The sequence below is a fragment of the Leiobunum rupestre genome, chromosome 8 (genome assembly GCF_980474605.1).
Source record: "Leiobunum rupestre chromosome 8, qqLeiRupe1.1.hap1, whole genome shotgun sequence".
NCBI classification, from domain to species: domain Eukaryota; kingdom Metazoa; phylum Arthropoda; class Arachnida; order Opiliones; family Sclerosomatidae; genus Leiobunum; species Leiobunum rupestre.
This window is the reverse complement of record NC_143391.1, coordinates 7,484,390-7,504,587: the sequence shown is the minus strand read 5'-3', so window position 1 is coordinate 7,504,587 and position 20,198 is coordinate 7,484,390. Positions and strand designations below refer to the sequence as shown.

Sequence of the window (20,198 nt, the reverse complement as noted above, 5' to 3'; positions counted from 1 at the left end):
TTTTTTATATGGTTATTTTTTATTCGTGTTTGTGAAAGTTTGTGTAATTATTTTCGATTTGACTATCGCTACTCGTATCAGATATACTGAAACTAATCTATCGAACATCTTGCGTTTCTGATCTGTAGGGCGTACGCAGTCGAACAACCGTTTCAGCAGTTTAAAGGTTGGCAAAACCACCGAGTGACGGTAAGCGATAACGACCAATTTTTACGGTAATCGTCTTAGTTTCAATTTGCGATAGCATCGAGCGGGATTCGAACCCGAGCCCTCCTGCATGACAGGCGAGTGTTCTACCACAGAACCACCGATACATGTTACAGTTCACAGAAAATTATAAGCTCAGCTTAAGCGGAAGCGTTTATTACAAATTAACACAGTATTAAATTTCGGTTTTTATTAAAATAGAACGAAATTTCGTGTTCCATTTAAATTATTGCATCGAAGATATTACCATGTAGCGTCTTCTCTGTTGATTAAAAAGAATGCGCCGCCCAGGTTTTGAACCCGAACCCTTCTACATGGCAGGCGAATGTTCCACCACAGAACCACCGATACATGTAACATTTATTTGAAAATTATAAACTCAGCTTAGCGGAAGAGTATATTAATGGTTTTTAAAGTCTACATTTTTTACGTATGAAATTTTAAAGGTCAAATCTTGTTTTAGCGCAGTCAGCAGAGATAAGAAGGTTAAAGGGTAGAACCGGTGGGTTTTTTGTTATTTATTAACGAGTTTTATTATCGTCTTTAAAAAAGTTGTAATAATGCAAAAGCGTTTATTTAACGTGTATTGATGTAGGAGCGGTCGTTTCGTCAAGTGGCTCTCTGTGCATTGTTGATGGTAAGGTTTTTGCTTCTTGTTAATACATTTGGTGTGGAAATTTGGATATCTACGATTCCTAATGCTGTCGTTGATTTCCTGGGTGAGAAAAATACAAATACCCTCTGTAGATATTTCTTTCAATAAAATTTGCTTCGTATTATATTTAACTGATAAACTTGTTCTGTAAATAGGGTTAAATTCAATTGTGAATTGTTTTAGTACGTCTAACTCGCTGTTGTAACTACTTAATTTATATTATTCTGAATAAATTAAACTCGGTTGTTTGGTCTCAATTATTTAAATTAAAATTAAAATTTTATACCGGGCGGGATTGAACCGGGATTACGTTTTTAGTAAATAACTCTGAATTGCGGATATATCTTTAAGGGTCATCTCGAGAGATTAATACCACTAGGGACAATTCTTCCGAGGAGAGGTATATTTTGGCTTGCCAACTTGTTTAATATCTTATATCAGTTTTGTTATACAGTTTTGGCCCCAAATATAGTACATGTCTCTGTCCAAAGCTTTTTTTCATTTTCTCTATTGCTACATAACAATTTCCAATATTTCTAGTGTCATATCTTACGTTAGATGGAGGGATAGTATTACGTAATTTAATCATGATTAAGCCGATTAAATCGTGATTAAAAATAATAGATCATGATTAAGCCGATTAAATCTTGATTAAATCAATATTAATAATATTTTCTTGATTAAATTAGGATTACAAATTTCAATCGTGATTAAATCGGATTACAAATTTAATCACGATTAAATCGATTTAATACATTTAATCAGGTTTAATACGATTAATTATGCGCTCGAAAGAGGAGTGAACTGCCCCTCAGGATTAAAGCTATTTCATAAAGTTATATATGATTATTTACCACTTTTCCCAATTTATATCATGTTATTTACCATCTGACAAATACTAGGCTTTCATTTGGCGTCCAGCCTTTTTCAATACGCACCCTTCCCCAACGAAGTAATCGATACGTTTATATCTTAATTCAGTCAGCACTTTGCGGTTCTTCCCTTCGAAGAACGTCCACTGCAATGCCGTCAATGTCTCCGATTTGGACACTTGGATCGTAATTGTCGTTCGTCACGTCGTTGCTCCCGTTGCGGAGACTCTCATGAGACTGTTGCATCGCATTGTGTTCATTGTAATGGTCACCATTCCAGTACATCCCGTTCTTGCCCGATGTTCCGGAAGGAAATGGAAATTAAACGGGTACAGTCGGAACGTCGGATTTCGTTTCCTGAGTCTAGGGCTTTTATGTCTTATGCCTCTGCAGTATCCTCGCGGCAGCCGGCTCCGAAGGTTACGGACAGCAATTATCCCACTCTCCCAAAAATCTCTGGAACACCTGTGCTCCCTTCCGTCGCTTCAGTATCTCCACAGGCCCCCCAGAGACTCCGTCTGGAGCTGCTTCAATCCCTCCGGCCTTTTTGTTGAACCTTATTTCATTCCTTGGCGCGGTTCTCATGGAGAACCCGTCGTCGGGTGCTCCCTCGAAGAAATCCATGCACATAGCTGTGTGTGCGGATAAGTATCTGCGCTCCTCTCCATGGGGTAAGCTTCTTTGGACTGAGCTTAATGCGGTTTTGTTTCCAATCGACTCCACCTCGGGTGGGTCGGCTGACGGTCTTTACGTTTAAATTATGGAAGGTTCCCCACTATCAGTGTTGCAATGGAATGTGGCTGGAATCGGTACTCATTTTGGTGCTCTGGCTAACCTTGTCTTGGAGGTTTTGCCTACTGTAGTGGGGTTACAAGAGACTTATCTCCACAGCGCGTCTCGGTCCAATTTGAGTTTTGGCATGTATCAAGTCTATCGACAAGACCGCCCACAGCGTACGCATGGCGGGGTGGCTCTCCTTGTTCATAATCATTTCCCGCAATACCGTTTGCCTAGCCCCCCTCTTCAGATTCTGGAGGTGATTGCGGTCCGAGTCCATTTCTCTTTCGGCTGGTGTACCATTGTTAATGTTTACAATCCTCATGGTACTGCTCCAGCCGCAGACTATGCGGCACTAACTCCTTTTTTTGACTGGAACGTATTGTGATTTGGGTGATTTTAACCTGCACAACTCCTTTTGGGGAGATCCGCATGATGATTTAGCGGGCCGTATTCTGATTGATTGGTATCTGGCCCAGAACTCCATGGTGCCCCTCAACAATGGGTCCTTTACCCGTATCGGTCAATATGGTCCGAGAGATTCTTCCATTGATCTAACGTTCGTCAGTAGTGATCTCGCCCCTCGTGCTTCTTGGAATCTCTTGCCGGCCTCTGGCAGTGATCATTTCCCGATCTCTGTTACTTTGGGTGAGATATCTTCTCCTGAGTTATCCACGCCATTGCGCTGGGACTTCTCTGGGGCCGATTGGGTTCAGTATCGGTCTCTCCTTCACGCAGTGGACTGGTCTCCAATATTGAATCTGGAGCCCTGTCAGGCGGTGAATTTGTTTATCTGTACACTCATTGGGGTGGATGAGCAAGCTGTCCCCCGTTGCGGTGGTGCTTCTCCGTCTGGCCGTCCTCGCCCACCTCCCTGGTGGTCCGCGGCATGTAAGCGAGCTCTTCGTATGGCCGCAGCTGCTCGTCATCGCGCTTCCCGTTCTCATAGTGATGCGGCTCTCCTTCTTGCTCGCCGTTTGACAGCCCGAGCTAAATGTCTCGTCCGAGACACTCGTACTCGTTCCTGGCGAACGTTCTGTTCCACCATATCTAGTACTTCTCCCCTTCCAGTCCTTTGGCGTCGTGTTCGTTGGTTTAAGGGTGCCTCCGTTCCTCAGTCTCTTAAAGCTCGCCTGGACTGGTGGCTGGAAGCTACTGATAAGCGTACGCCGTCCCAGTCAGGCTTCCGTCGCGGCCGTCGGGGAGCTGACAATCTCATGTATCTCTTCCACACCGCTCGACACTCGGTCTCTCTCAAGGGAGCTTGCTTGGCAGTCTTCCTGGACATCAAGGACGCGTTTGGTAGTGTCCGCCATTCACATCTTCTCCTCAAGCTTACGATGTTAGGACTTTCCGATCACTATCTTCGCTTTTTCGTCTCTTACCTGACCAATCGGTCGTCTCGGGTCAGGGTGGCCGGTACTATGTCTCCTGATTTTGCCATCACCCGGGGTGTTCCGCAGGGGGCGGTTCTTAGCCCTCTTCTCTTCAGCTTGCTCCTCGATGACCTTCCTGAGGCCCTCTCTGATGGTACTCTGATTGCAATATATGCTGATGATATTGTCTTGTTCCTGACTGGCTTCTCTCGGTCTCTGTTGCGTCGACACATGCAGGAAGCTCTGAATTGTGCTGTTTCGTATTTACATGCCTTAGGCTTTGTCCTGTCGCCTGATAAATGTGTATGTATGTGTTTCTCGAAGAAGCGTGATATCTCGGAAGCAGGTCCCTAGCGTATTTTCGGTGTTGCTCTCCCATTTCGACCTCAGTGCCGCTACTTGGGTGTAATTTTCGACAGTCATCTCACTTGGCGTCCTTATATTGATGACTTGAAGGCTCGTTGTCTTCGACGTCTGTCTCTTCTTCGCACCATTGTCGGGGCTCATTGGAGCCCTGATCAGCTCACCATGCGGTTACTTTATTCTGCGTTGATTCGCAGCCCCCTTGATTATGCTGCGGTAGTCTATCGTACTGCGGTGCCTTCTGTTCTCCAGCGTCTGGACGTTCTGCAAAATGTGGCGCTACGCCTGATTTTAGGTGTCCCGCGGTCGACGGCAGTGTCGGCTTTGGAAGTGGGATCGCACATCCCTCCGCTTTCTCTTCGGCGAGATTCGCAGTGTTTGCAATACGCCTTGTATGGTCTTCGTGCCCCACCTTCCCATTTGACTCAGAGTTGGTTTCGTGAACAGGCCTTGCCGTACCTGCATATTCGGGGTACTGTCACACTCCTGGCGCAAAGGTGGGACCCGGAGGACCTGTTCCACAGCGTTGTCCCGCAGTCTTTATGCTCATCCTGGCCTCCGGGTACACAGTCCCCATTCGTCCTCGATTTACGTTGGTTGCCAGGGCCAAAAGCAGATTATACTTCCCACTCTTTGGTTACAGCCTTTTACTGTCATCTCGATTCTCTTCCTTTAGAGTGGTGTCATGTACATAGAAATCTCATAGGTAACTAGAATGCTGCCGCCTACGGCCGAGCTTGACGCCAGTTCGCCTTGAACCTTCAGCCAATGAGAGGCCATAGAGTGGTTCCGCCAAGGAGGATAATAATCCTCCTTGGTTCCGTTACTATAGCGGGAGATAGGTGACGTCATTCTCTCTAGTGACATTAAATTCTTGGCAGAACCGCTCTTTGAGCTCTGATTGGCTGAGATCTGGCTTCGTCTGCCACGGCGTTTGGGCCATTTGCCAGTTACACGGCAGCATTCTAGTTACCTATGAGATTTCTATGGTCATGTATATACGGATGGCTCCCTCGTCCCGTCCTCCGATTTTGGAGGATTCGCTTTTGTTATTCCGAATTTGGGTGTTAGTTGTCGTTATCGATGCCCCTCCCACTTGGCTATCTCTCGGGCCGAGCTGTGCGCCTTGTACATGGCGGTGTCATGGCTTGTTGCTCATGAAATCTACACTGCGATTATATGCTCGGACTCTCTCTCCGCTTTATCTATCTTTGCGGACGGCTCTTCTGTGGATCCCTTGGTCCAGAATATTTTGGGGAAGCTATTGGGTTTTCGCAATGCCCGTTTTCATTTATTGTGGACGCCTTCCCATGTTGGTGTAACCCATAATGAGCAGGTGGATGCCCATGCTCGGGCTGCTTCTACTGACACAGCGGCTCCTCTGCATATCCCGCCCCCAGACACTTTGACAATCCGTCGCCGTTGCTTCTCGGCGTTGCTCCGTTTGTGGCAGCAGGATTGGGCAGACGCACAAACGGGCCGGTTTCTCTTTTCCGTGCAGGATTTTCCGGCCCGCCCCCAGGTTTGGGATTGTCACTTGTCTCGTTTCCAGGAACGCCTCCTTTCTCTGGCTCGGGTTGATCGCTTTCCAGTTCCAGCGGTGTTGCATCGGTTCGGATTGCGTCCCTCTCCTCTTTACCCGCTGTGCCGGGAACAGGGTGATCTGGTCCACTTTGCCTTCTCCTGCCCCGGTTCAGCGGTTTCTCGCTTGGAGTTTCGGGGGGTTGGCTTACCCCCATCCTTTGGAAACCCCCTGTGCTCTCTCCTCTCGTTCTCCGCTCTTTCGGAAGGTAGCTCCCGTCCGGGATACTTCCGCCTGCTGTCGGGATTCTTGCGATCTCTTCCGCGCTTCTAACGTTGGTGTGACTCTCAAAAAAAAAGTCTTTGGACGATACCCGTATTCCCGTAACCAGCGTTGCCAGACGTACGATATTTATCGCACAGTGCGATAATTTAATCAAAATTTTTAGGGCGTACTATAATTTTCATCGCGTACGATATCGTACCATTATTTCGATAATTCTGCCTCAACGTTCTATAATGTACGATAATCTTTAGATTTTTTTAAAAACCTACGAACGATTTATATTTTATTATTAATTTATATACCTTTTCTACTTAAAAATGAATGATATACATTTTCTGTACGTGTAGTCCAGAGTGTGAGTTTATTACTCCTAGCTATTACCGCATTTTTTAAAACATTTTTGAACGTATTAAGTTCAGTTAATAATGATAATAGACTTTTTGTTTATTTCCCTGAAATAAAACTCATGTAGTGCTTTAAAAAATCATCTAAATTCAACGCATTTATGTATGAATTAAAATTTATCGCCAAAAAGAAATGTACGATAATTTTCCAGGAAAATCGATAATTTTGTGGCCTAGATACGATAATTTCAGATTTTCGATCTGGCAACGCTGCCCGTAACCCTTGACTATTTTGCCTCAAAAATTGTCACTAAGTAGTCTATACAGTGTTTCCACATTGCGGGAATAAATCCCGTTTTCGGGGAAAACTGACTAAGAGCGCTACAAAATATTCGAAACCGGGAAAAAGGGAAAAAAGCGGGGAAATTCACTCGGAACGGAAAATTTCGCGGGAAAAGTTAACGATAGAGAAAACTATAGTACAGGCTTATTTCTAGACCTTTTCGTTTATCGTACTTATTTCTAGACCTTTTCTGAACTCGCTAGATTCACGGCGCAAAGTTGTTAACTGCTTCCTCGAATCAGCTCTTGATCTAATTAGAATCGTCTGCTTCAGCCCGGCTTGCCGTTACGAACCATTGAGTTGGGAATATTAATCTAGAGGTCCAATCAAAACGTCGGATTTCAGTATTTCGAGAAACAAGTTTTTAAAAATAAGAATACTGTCGTCTGCTCCCATCGGCGTCCCAATGACGAGAAAACGTTATCATTCTACCCGTGGCGCCGTCTATCTCTCAATGGTTCGTTCAAATAAGACGCGTTTTCTAGCAAAAAGATTGTTTTTCTTCAAAATAATGGATGGCGCCACGGGTCATATGATAACGTTTGCTCGTCATTTTAGAGCAGACGGCACATTCGTATTTTTCAAAAACTTCTTCCGCGGGGAGCAGATTTGATTGGATCTCTAGATTCATATTCCCAACTCAATGTTACGAACTTACGGGCCATATCATTTATTCATTTCGAAGCATGGCTGCCAGTCGGGTGGTTTTCCAGCCCAATTGGGCTACTTTTGAAAAAATACAATGAACCAATGTTCACTCAGCTTCCAAAACTAGTGAGATTCTTTTTGTGCTTGCCTAGTAGTTTAATATCTATTAAAACTGAAAAAAGGAACCGATTAGGGAATTATACCATTTGTGGCATCCTTTAACTTAAATATGGAATGAAAAGATCAGGAACCAAAGCAGAAAACTTTGAACTAAACGAAAACATGGTTAGGCGGTTAAAAAAAGTGCAAGCTAATGCTCAAATTGTTAGAGAAAATTTTTCAGATTTGTTTCTGATATAATTTTAAAGTTCCTAGTAAGTTGTTAACAATATTGTTGTTGAAATACTGACAACAATAAGTGATAATTTAAAAATCACCATATGTTTTGTTGGTTTTGCAATAAATGCAGTCATTTTTATTAGATTTTGTCATCATTTAGTCCACATTTGGGAAAAAATAAGTGCCGTCGGTTAGAATTTAGCGGGAAAAATTGCGGGAAAAACGGTTTTCGAAAACGGGAAAAATTCATTTATCCGCTCCAAAAAAAGGGGAAAATTAAGTCGCCCGTGTGGAAACACTGAGTCTATAGCAAATGAATTGGTAAACAGAACAGAAATCTTTAAAACTAGGATACAGGTATCAAGAAATGAAATAAATGGTGGTTCGGTAGATAATGGAATAAACGCATTGCACATCTCTCAATTAACTTCTTTTAAAAAATTTAATAATTGAATTGGGTACTCGATTGAAATTTTAGAAAATGCCTCGCATTATGATAAAGGGAGGTGTTTGGAGGAACACAGAAGTAAGTATATGAATGAAGGCAGCATACTTTAGGCCTTGGCTAAATAATGCATATCCCTTCTGCAGGATGAAATATTAAAAGCTGCTGTAATGAAATATGGCAAAAATCAATGGTCCAGGATAGCATCTTTGTTACATCGTAAATCGGCCAAACAATGCAAAGCCCGATGGTATATATTTGGTTTTGCTAATTTGCTATGAATATGATATCTGACTTTCATATTATGAAGGTATGAATGGCTCGATCCAAGTATTAAAAAGACCGAATGGACAAGGGAAGAAGAAGAAAAACTGTTGCACTTGGCAAAACTAATGCCAACTCAGTGGAGAACTATTGCTCCCATTATTGGACGTACTGCAGCGCAATGTTTGGAGCACTACGAATATTTATTGTAATTGTTCCCTATATCTCAGAAGGGTAATTTTAATTCTTAACTCGGGGTCTTTAATCTTTAAGAGATCAAGCTCAAAAAAGAGAAGAAGATGGAGATGTAGGGGATGATCCTAGAAAACTTAAACCTGGTGAAATTGATCCAAATCCTGAAACTAAGCCTGCTCGACCTGATCCTAAAGATATGGATGAAGATGGTAATAATTGATTATATTTAGGTCATTGCAACTTATAATGCATTCAAAATTTTTTTTTAATTTTTTAGAGCTCGAGATGCTTTCCGAAGCTAGAGCTCGCTTAGCCAATACTCAAGGAAAAAAGGCTAAACGTAAAGCTAGAGAGAAACAATTAGAAGAAGCTAGACGTTTGGCAGCTTTGCAGAAGAGGAGAGAGTTGCGTATGGCTGGTATACGTTTAGCACCCAAGAGGAAGAAGAAGAGAGGAGTTGACTATAACACAGAAATTCCTTTTGAAAAAAGACCCGCTCAAGGTTTTTATGATACTTCTGAAGAGATTTACGAACCAATGGATGCTGATTACAGAAAACTCAGACAACAACAATTAGATGGAGAACTTCGTAGTGAAAAAGAAGAGGTAAAAAAGTCTAAAGACTCTTCTGCGTGGTTTCTATAATCTCCCTTATTCCATTATGTATTTAGCGTGAAAGAAAAAAAGACAAGCTGAAATTGAAGCAACGTAAGGAAAATGATATGCCAAGCGGAATGATTGGGGACAGTAATGAACCTTCGAGGAAGAGAAGCAAACTTGTGCTTCCTGAACCTCAAATTTCTGACATGGAATTAGAGCAGGTAATTAAGTAAACAATCCCCCAGTCTGAAAGTTTTCATATGGTGTTTTTCAATTTGTAGGTTGTGAAATTAGGCAAAGCCAGTGAAACAGCTCGTGAAGCTGTTGAAGATGGTGGCAACAAAGCTTCGGAGACTCTTTTGTCAGATTACAATGTTACACCAGGAGCAGTTAATTTAAGAACACCTAGAACACCGGCGTCAAGCAGAGATACTATTCTCACTGTAAAGTATTATTTTACTTTTTGTTATTCTATTTAGAGGTGACATTTTATCCTTAAATATATTGTTTTGTAGGAAGCTCAAAATATAATGGCTCTAACTAATGTTGATACGCCTCTCAAAGGTGGCCTGAATACACCATTACACGATTCAGATTTCACTAGCGTCACTCCTAAACATGACACTGCTCAAACTCCAAATAGTTTGTTTCTGACACCATTCCGCACTCCTGGTCAAGCTGGAACCAGTGGGGGTTAGTTTCATTTTCTTTTTTCATATTATTTGTACCATTTATTATAATTTTCTTGGTAATTTTTAGATTTGACTCCAAAAGGGAATAAAACTCCAGGCTCTCTAAGCGTTGTTTCAACTCCTGGTAGCCAGACTCCCGCTAGCACTCCGCTTCGTGATAAGCTGAATATCAATGCAGAAGAAAACCTATCATTTGACGATAATTCAACTGCAAAGCAGTTTCATAAAGAAAGCCGTAGCATGTTAAGAAAAGCTTTGTCAACTCTTCCCCAGCCAAAAAATGATTACGAAATTGTTGTACCAGAAGATGAAAAGGATGCGAGCCGGCAGTGGGAAGACTCTGAGATTAGGGATGGAAAGCTAGTGGAGGACCAAGCTGAAATTGATGACCGTAATGAAGCTGAAAGACAAGCTTTAGGTAAATATTGTTAATGTAATTGTAGGTAAACTATTCTTATATCAAATTCTTCGGACAGCTGAAGCGGATCGTAAAAGACAGGCTCAAGCTGTTCAAAGAGAGCTCCCCAGACCACTCGACGTCAACATGTCTGTTCTACGTCCCCTTAACACCGACCCTCCTTTGACTGACCTTCAGAAAGCCGAAGAGTTTATTAAAAGAGAAATGATCATTATGTTGCATCACGATGCCCTCTCCAATCCTACTCCAGAGCAGACTCAGTTTATGACTCAAGGGGGAAGGAAAGGAAAAGCCAGTCTAGCTCAAACCACCCAAAGTCAGCATTTGGCCTATTTAGATAAAAATCCCTATGAAAAATTTGATGATGAAGATTTAGAAATGGTAATATGAAGTTATTGGTATTATGAGATGTATCTAACAACGGTTTATAATATTTCAGGCCAAAAATATCTTGAATGAAGAGATGCAAATTGTAAAAGAAGGCATGAACCACGGAGAATTAAGTTTGGAATCTTACAGTCAAGTCTGGGATGAGTGCTTGGCCCAGGTTTTATTTCTACCCTCTCAAAATCGTTACACTCGGGCTAATTTAGCAAGCAAGAAAGATAGAATAGAGTCTTTGGAAAAGAGACTGGAACAAAATAGAGGCCACATGACTAAAGAAGCCAAAAGAGCTGCAAAAATGGAAAAAAAATTGAGAATTTTGACTGGAGGTTATCAGTCAAGGGCTCAAGCTTTAATGAAACAATTGCAGGAGATTGTTGAACAAGTTGATCAAACTTGCTTGGAGCTTCGCACTTTCCAAACCCTCCAAGAACATGAAAATTTGGCTATTCCAAAACGTGTTGAGGTAAATATTTTTTATAATCATTTTAATTTGGTTCCAATCTCATTGTTAATTTTTTTCTAGTCATTGACTGAAGATGTTAATAGACAAGTGGAAAGAGAAAATGCTCTTCAAAAGAGATATGATGAGCTGTTGCGAAAAAAAGAACAACTAGAAGACCAATTAAGCGATCTTTTATAAAGGGAAAACAGTAAAACCTAAAAAAGTTTAGTCTTCTTAAAATTCTAGGCTGAATGAAATATTTCATTAGAGACAACAACAGTAATTTGTGCTTTCTTTTAAACCCTGTTATAATCCTATTAGCATTTGATTGAAACTATTATCCAAGTGTAACATGTAAAATAAATTTTAAAATTAACATCACAAGATATTTTTAACAACTTCGGTTTTATTTCAGTTCATTTTCTTAAGGGACCTTGCATTTCGGTCTAAATAGACGCCGTCTGCTACTTTGAATTATCTTATTTAGGTTTCAATAGACATTCGAGCTCTTATTTCTTGTTTAGTGAGGTGATTTAAGTTAAAGCAGCGTTGCCAAACGTAGGATCAGAACTCATTTTGGGACGTACGATATTTTTAATGGCATACTACTGTAACATAGTACGGAATTTTCGATAATTCAGCTTTCGTTTACGATATTTTATTTAAATCGGGCTGAAAACTAGTTTTTAAACATGAGTTTTCAATCGGTCGAACTTTGTGTTTTTTTTTTAATTTTAATTAAACCAGTTTAACGTCAATATTTATGGCAAGCCAAACCGGGATTTTTTAACAATAGGTACTTTTGTTTTTTTTGTTTTTTGGTTTGTTATTTGTCAAGGATTACAGTAATGCAAAAAGTTTTAACCGCAAGTTATTATTTAAAAAGATATGATCAATGTAAAATTGCTACTTGCTAACAATTTTTACAACGGAAAATACGACATATTTCGAGATTTCTGTACGTGTTGGATAAAGTAGGACTGATGACGAAACATAAAAAGGCTCAATTGCAAAACAGTACTAACTTTTAAGGGTTGGGAATTTTTCCCGTATTTCAACGCATTTTAGCCTTTTTTTTACCATACTATGTCATATTATATGTCTTCTGTGTGATGTTGACTTATACAACGTCGAATTTATTCTAAGTATTGGCGCCGCGCACTCGCTTCGCTCGAGCGCTGGGAGCGCGCGGCGCCTCCCCAACCCCATACTAAAAAAAGCTATGGGCCATCTATAACGCAACCTAGAGGACAGTACCAAGCCTGACGCATCAAGTATCGTCAACCCGATATTAATCCAACTAACCTAATAATATAAATAACCTAACCTATTACCCGCGCCAAAACCCCTAAAATGCATTGAAATACGGCGAAAATACCGAAAATAAAAAGTAGGTTAGTATGTTTTGCATTTACACATTTTATTTTTCGTCATCAGCCCCACGTTATCCACAACGCATTAAAATCTAGGAATTTAAAGAATCGTCCTAGGGAAAATTCACTGCAAAAGGCCAATGTTTAAAAATTCATATCTTTGTTAATATTCATTTCCGCCAAAAAAAAAGAAAAAATTAAAATAATCCCCATCTTGCCCTCTATGCAAAAAAATATATAAAAAAATCAGGCGGGGGGCAGCTATTCTACACGTAACCCAAAATTGCTTTCAAGTAACAATTTTAAATTTATCATATCTTTCTAAATAATAAATTGCGGTTAAAACTTTTCGCATTACTGTAATCCTTGACCATTAATAAACAAAACCAAAAAAAGCCGTATTAAAGTAGAAAACACATTTTCGGTTTGCACACGTTTTAAAAATTTAGTAATATCTTGTCATTAAATCTAATTCGTCCTCAGTCCTACCTCATCCAACACGTACAAAAATCTCGAAATGTGTCATATTTTCCGAGGTAAAAATTGATGGCAAGTAACAATTTTAAATTTATATCTTTCTAAATAATAAATTGCGGTTAAAACTTTTTGCATTATTGTAATCCTTGACAAATAATACATCTAAAAAAATAAACATAACCCAAAAAAAACCAAAGTACCTATTGTTAAAAATAGCCGCCAAACCGGACAAAATTATCACTGTGTGATTACCATACTCAAAACTCACTCTCTAGTCAAGTGACAAGTCTCTCACTCTCCCTAGTCGTTTTTCTCGTTCTCTCCCTAGATGAGTAGCTTGCACTTAAAGTCACACCGGAAAAAATTGCATACTTAGTCAAGTTTAATGGGAACGTGACGAATTTAAACAATATGGACTAGCCACGATAAAATTATATGAAAAGCACGTTCCATTTATTTATAATAGTTAGAAATGCATTTTAAATTTTTAATAAATATTCAGGGAGTCCCAAGAGTCCGCCCCCTTTTATTTCGAAAAATATTTATCCGATCGAAATAGAAAAAAAATTGAATTTAACTTAATAATTGAAAATTACACACTGGTTTTTCACAGTGACACCTATCTTAAAATCTTTCAGCGGGAACCTATCTTGAGTGTGGTGTCGTGGAAATGTCGTTATTCTGAGATTATTGGTGCCATTTTTCGTTACACATATCTCGCGTTACAATCCCGAAATAAAAATAAAATAGCAAGAGCGTATTTAACCCCCCCCCCCCTCTAAATGCTTAACGTAACATTACTTTTCAATATCAAGAGGAGGGTGCAAATCGAAAGTTAGGTTTAGGTCTCAAAGGGGGGCGAAAGTTAAAACCACTCCCCGAAACTAAATCCTGAATACGCCCTTGTGAAAAATAAGAATAAATTAGTCACGAAATGCCTAGAAATAATAATATTAATAAATATAGACTGATGGGAAAATTTCCTATACATTGATGTATCATTTACTTTTCTAACACAGATGGTTGAAGAGTTCAGTAGAAGATGGTCGAAACCACAATTATGGGTACCGCCTACGTTCGGGCCCCCCGATCGCGGAAATTAATTTTGGGCTGTCAAGGTTTTGTACTTTGGAATAGTTTTACGCATCATTTTTGTCCATTCGCTAGCCCAGTGTTTCCCAAACTGTGTACCGCAGAACCCTTGAGTTCCGTGTCATGGTTCCAGGGGTTCCGCGGAACTATTTGGGGGGGGGGGGAATATAAAAAGCTAATAACCCAAAGGGCTTAAATTTGTAGCACGTAAAACCATAAGGTCCCCATAAGCAAAGGTCTAGGCCAAATTTCTGAAGATCACATACCCGTTATTAAGAGGTAGGTATTCAAAATCTACACCTCATAGTGGCTACGTCCTCAACTATGCATTTCTGAAATAAATTTCGCGAAATGCATTATGAATGCGCACAAGCCGTACGCGAACGTTTTTAAACTTATAGCGTTTTCCATTTGACTGCTCTCAAGCGTTCTAGATCGCTCTGATCAACATTTTATGTTCCATTTGCGTGCTCGGATCTGCTCCGGTCAAGTTTCTCATGTTCCATTTGCCGCTCTCGGGTGCTCCGAGATCGCCCAAAACCGATCTGCTGATTTCGACAGATCAACGGATCGAGATCGAGATCGGAGCAAATTTTTGCGTGTTCCTTTTAGATTTTTTTGGCCAAATTGGCAGACCAGGACGCGAAAATTCAAATTACTTGAAAAACAACAAAGCGCGGAAATATTTTAATGGAATGTTCCATTTGCGGTTTTACTCTAGTCGATTGGGGCGAGATCTATTACGTCAGTGACAGACTCGGAGCGAATCTCGAGCAATCAAATGGAAAACGCTATTAGAACCTAGGAATATAATACTGCGTACCTGGAACAGAAATTTGTATCCCCCCATCACGGACTCGCTGTTTTAGCTTCGGCAACGCGAGCAGTGGCGTAGCTGAGAACTCAAGGCCCCCTCAAAAATCTCTATGAGGCCCCCCTTTTTAATTTTTTTTATGTGGACCATCAGCTACGCCACTGAACGCGAGAGCTATACAATTTCGGACATACGAGCGTAGCGCCATCGTAAAAATAGGCGGAATTTTTTGTCTTTATAAATTTTGCCTACTTTTCATTCTATTCACAAGGATTTTTTGTACAAGTTGAAACACGAATATTCTACCTGGATTCTGCGAAACTAATTTCGGAGATGTTTATTTAACACGATTTTAAAACCGGCACGCATTTCTAACTAAGTCCCAACGAACACGCGGACTAAATTTTGACTACGGTGTCCGCTAGGTGTCTCTAGTATCTTATGTCCGAATTCCCCATGAATCCCATATTTCGCCTCCAGTATTTCCATCCTCCTAGTTAGAACAAAGCGGGAGAAATCTTCGCCGCGAGTCCTTAGCACCGTAGCCAACTAAGCCAAGACTTATTCACAATTTTATCGCGTTAAAACTTAAAATTAACACTTATCTTTGCAAAATGATCATTAGAACCTAAAACTAGCTATTAGAAATAAGAGTTGTGTTTCTGAAGGTATTTATTTTTCAAATTTGAGATTGAGACGCGTTTTGTGTGGCATTTATCAACCCGAGCGTGGCTACTCTACCAAGAAAGATAATATTTTAGATGGAGACATTTTGAAAACGAAGATGTCGCTACTGCTCTATCGTCGTACGTTCATTTTCTTATCTCCAGGATATCGCCGTTACCATGGGCACCTATGGTAGACCTTTACTTATGGGGACCTTATGATAGGCTTATGGTAAAACGTATGCTGTTTATTTAGGTTTTATTTTAATGCTATTTATTTGTTGTAGTTAGACGGCGAGCACATACTATCTTGGGTATAAATTATCTTCCGTTTTCGTGGGAGCTTATTCATTTTTATTTTAGTCTCATATTATATTCCATTTTCGCGAGTCCTGTTGCACAATTTCATTTAAAAAATTTAATCCGGCGCTTTTTACGCTATAAAAATGCCATAACACAGATTGCTAACCTTTGACGAGTTATATACGTTTCGGTTTTGCCATTGGCTACACTGTATGTACGTGCACGGCCAACTTTGATCTCTCGCGCTACAGCGGCCATCTCATTCGTTGACGTTTCTGTGTTAACCTATGAGCAAAAGATGTGTATGACGTGAGCGCCCCTAGCGGATTATTTTTTTTTAATAGATTTTACATTGAAGCCAATATAAAAACCGAGCGTGGCGCTGAACTCCTACACGTTATAGTACAGTTTATAGGGGGAAAATTCTTGCTCGCGGAATTTCGACGAATGTGTTGGCCGCTGTAGCGCGAACAGCACGTGATCTAAGTTGGCCGTGGTACGTGAAACTATTACACGCAAATCCTTTTGCGATTGTGCGTAAAAGCGTTATACCCCTGGTTTAGCACCTATAGCACTCAATTATGGGCTAACCTTTTATATTATTTATAATAGATTAATGAATTCGCCTTTTCGTTTACATAGAGCAGGAGTATAAGATTTCTATGCATAGAGCGAGGCATAGAGCCAATCGCCAGAAGATAAATAAATCAGTGGAATTTCGTCTGCTTAGCCACGGCCCACTGCGCATGCGCTCGTGTTCTCTCGCCCCATAGCGGCCCGCTCAATCAGCCCAAATTAGTGAATTCCATTTGTGGCCGCTACGTAGGCTGTGGCGCTATAATCTGACCCCTCTTTAACATTGAACCCTACGGAGATATGTTGGTTTTTGATTTATTATGAAAAAGATTTAGAATTAATCGGCATTTTCAAGGAAATGAAAGGTAAATCAAATCTTTTTAGACGTTATAATCACTTTTTAAAAAGTTTTTGTTTTTCCCGCCGAAAATAATATTTTAAAACCAAGATGTTAGCGGCTCTCGCTACTCAAGGTTCGTAAAAAAAACTCGCTATTGAGTCAGCTGTTACAGTTGACAACACGTCCATGAAAAGAGATTGCTTGGATAATCACAATTTACGCTTGTAGCTTAGCCGATAGTAAATATTTTAAGAACTGAGAAATTGAAAGTAAGTTATTATTTAAACGGGGCTCCAAAGTTCGGTGGAAAAAAAAAGGAAAATGAGCATGCTTTTCATCCCCCTCCTCCAACCCCTCACTCGGCCTTGGCAGAGGCGGGCAGAGTCAACCGTAAATTTCGCCCGTTACTGACTTTACACACATTTTGCTCCCGAACTTTGGAGCCCCTTTAAATATTTACAATCCATAATATGGAGAAGTTTAAACCAAGTTATTATTTACATATTTCCAGGAATGACTGCCGTAAATATTGTATTGAACGTTACACATTTTGAGAAACTTTCTCGATTGCGGCTTAAAAGTAAGTTCTTTAAAGGGGCTCCAAAGTTCGGTGGCAAAAAAAAAAAAGAAAATTGAGCATGCTTTTCCTTCCCCGAACCCCTCACTCGGCCTTGGCAGAGGCGGGCAGAGTTAACCGTAAATTTCGCACTTTACTGACTTTACACACATTTTGCCACCGAACTTTGGAGCCCCTTTAAGTTTCTCGTGTTATATTAACTAAAGGTGGAATTATTTTGTCACAGATAAATTTTGCAGAAGTTGAAGCATGAGTGTCATTGCAATCACACTGTAAAAGAGGACATTTAGAAAGTTTCGGCAATAGGCAATATTCAATTTTGTTACAAATTCCAGGAGTTTCTCGTTAATATAGAATCGCTCCCTCTATGAAGGCCAAAACAATTGAGATAATCATGACAAACTTCTGCTTTGGGTATTTTAAACGACCTCTGTCTGATAGTTAAATTAAATTAAGGAGTGGAGAATAGTAAGTCCCAATTCGAAATTTTATTCCTTTTAAAAATAAATCTAATATTATTTCTTTGAATTTGGTTACTGGATTTTTAAGAGGCAAGAAAATGACTAAACATTATTTACATTTTTGAGTGGCTACTATGAGATTTTTAGGGTGGGCTATAATTTTTAATTTTAGGTCAATATATCCCACCCCCAAGGGTATGGAGACTCCAGTGTATTTATATCCAAATTGTTTACAGGTTTTACGAAAATGTCAAGCCCCACAATTGTCATTTAAAGATTAATTATGTACCTTTACGATAATCTGTGTCACTAAAGTGTAAAATACACTTGATGCTGATGTTGTAGGGGTACGTGAGGTCAAGGTTTGACCGTTGAGCTCCGTTAGACAAACCGAATTATTATTATTATTATTATTATTCACCAAATGATTATCTTTTAAAAAACTCTTTATTCAGCCAGCCGATTAATGCGAGTACAGAGTAAACTCAGGAAATACAGGAGGTAAATTGATCGTTGATCGGTCTCCAGATTCACAATGACCCGCGGCCTCCCTTGAACGCTCGTTACGCTCCTTATATAGCTTCCAAAAGAACCCGCCGCCGCTGACCGTTGAACCCACGATAAGCCGGCCGCCGCCGGCGCCATCTCTCCCCTCATGAACGAACTGTAAACATTAACAAACCCACCGAGGCTTCCCGATACAGTGTCATTTATGTGTCATTTATTTTGTATTTATCACGAGATATCATTTTCAGCCATCTTTCTCGCAGAGTTTCATCACTTTTTTAGATTTGAAATAAGGAACGTAACACAAAAGCATTTTAATCTAATTAAGTAAGGGTAACTAAATTGTCGAATAAAAATTATTTAATATCTAATTACCTGTAAACTGTATTACTACGCTTCAATAGTTTGTATAATCTAGTGAATCCATTGACTTATTGAAAAATGAAATTCACAACCATATAAATATATGTTGGAACTTATTATTAAAAGGATTTCAAACAATGTAAATCTTAGAACATGATTATAATAAAAATTAACAAATTACACCTATATAAACATTTTATTTTCTTTAGAAGATAATTAAGTTTATATAGTTATATGTATGGAAAAATGGCTCCAAGACAAGGTAAAGTTGTAACTAAAACTATCTAGGGTTAACTTTCTTGCTTAACAATTTGAAAAAAACTGAACTGAAAGTTAATTTTTTAAGTTATAAATGGAAATATTACTTTCAATTATAATTAAAAAATTAAAAAAATTCGCTTTAAGAATATTTAGGTACTTTTTAGCAGCACGTACTCATCAGTTGTTGAGTTTCCCACCACAGAGTATGATGTTAAATCGGTTGTAAAAAGACGCGTTTTTAGGGTTGGGACGAAGCGCTCTCGGCGGACGACGATGACACTAATCGCTAAACTTTAGTTTCGCGCCAATGCATTGATTTGAAATTCTTTGAGCGGGCCGCTATGGGGCGAGAGAACGCGAGCGCATGCGCAGTGGGCCATGGCTTAGCAGATAAAAATTCAGCAGTTTATGAGCTTCCCGCTTTGACCGCTACGTGGCTCTATTTAAATTGAAAAGGCTAATTTCACGTTATGATTGTAATTGAGGTTGTTCTCCAAATCAAGGACAGTAGATACAGGGACGAGAAAGTGTATTGGCGGCCTCTGTTGGAATATATCACCTAAAACGACCTGAACGCAAGGAGAGTTAGTTGTAAACAAAAAAATTGTGGTCACCTAATTTTAGCGGTTCTTAAAGAGGCTTAAGTGTTCAAAACAAATGGGCATTTTATTATTTACGCTCGTAGTTTTATTTTTAATTTAACATCAAAATGGTAAAAACTAACTACAATAACACTGTCCATGGTGAACCACGTCTTAACAATGGCCGCGGTTTGTTTACATCTAACTCCCGTGAATATGAAGACGTTTAAAATCGAAATTTTTTCCCTGCTTTATCGTCCCTGTATCTACTGTCCTTGCCAAATAAATCTCTTTTGTACTGTGGAATTTGGCGGGTGTCATTTAGAGACCCAAATTGGTCTGTGTTTCTACTTTTAGATTTATTATGGGCAAATTAATCTTTCTCTAGGTGTATTTGTGTAATCAAACCCACATAATTTATTTATTATTTTTCTTAAATTACGTGTTATTTAATGAAATAAATCAGCAATTTTTCATGACTTCATTCACTTCTTACACACCTAAGATCTGATCGTAGGTTATCACAAACTGCCCATAAACGTTTTTTAAAGGGAATATAACCTCAGGTATTTGGTGTGGAACACCAACGCTTGCAGCTCTGGCCGCTCTTGCCTTCGGCTTTAAAAATGTTTGG

General features: G+C 39.8%; 1 protein-coding gene across 1 annotated transcript; it reads left to right on the top strand.

Moving 5' to 3' along the window:
• The first annotated feature begins 8,100 nt into the window (after positions 1–8,100).
• Positions 8,101–11,558, top strand: Cdc5 (cell division cycle protein 21). The gene is made up of 12 exons (XM_090155475.1): positions 8,101–8,257; positions 8,323–8,426; positions 8,487–8,648; positions 8,714–8,844; positions 8,913–9,241; positions 9,307–9,456; positions 9,517–9,678; positions 9,751–9,928; positions 9,995–10,345; positions 10,404–10,726; positions 10,785–11,195; positions 11,256–11,558. Exons 1-12 carry the CDS (start codon positions 8,213–8,215, stop codon positions 11,370–11,372), a joined length of 2,463 nt encoding a protein of 820 aa, XP_090011601.1. The 5' UTR covers positions 8,101–8,212; the 3' UTR covers positions 11,373–11,558.
• Positions 11,559–20,198: the final 8,640 nt, after the last annotated feature.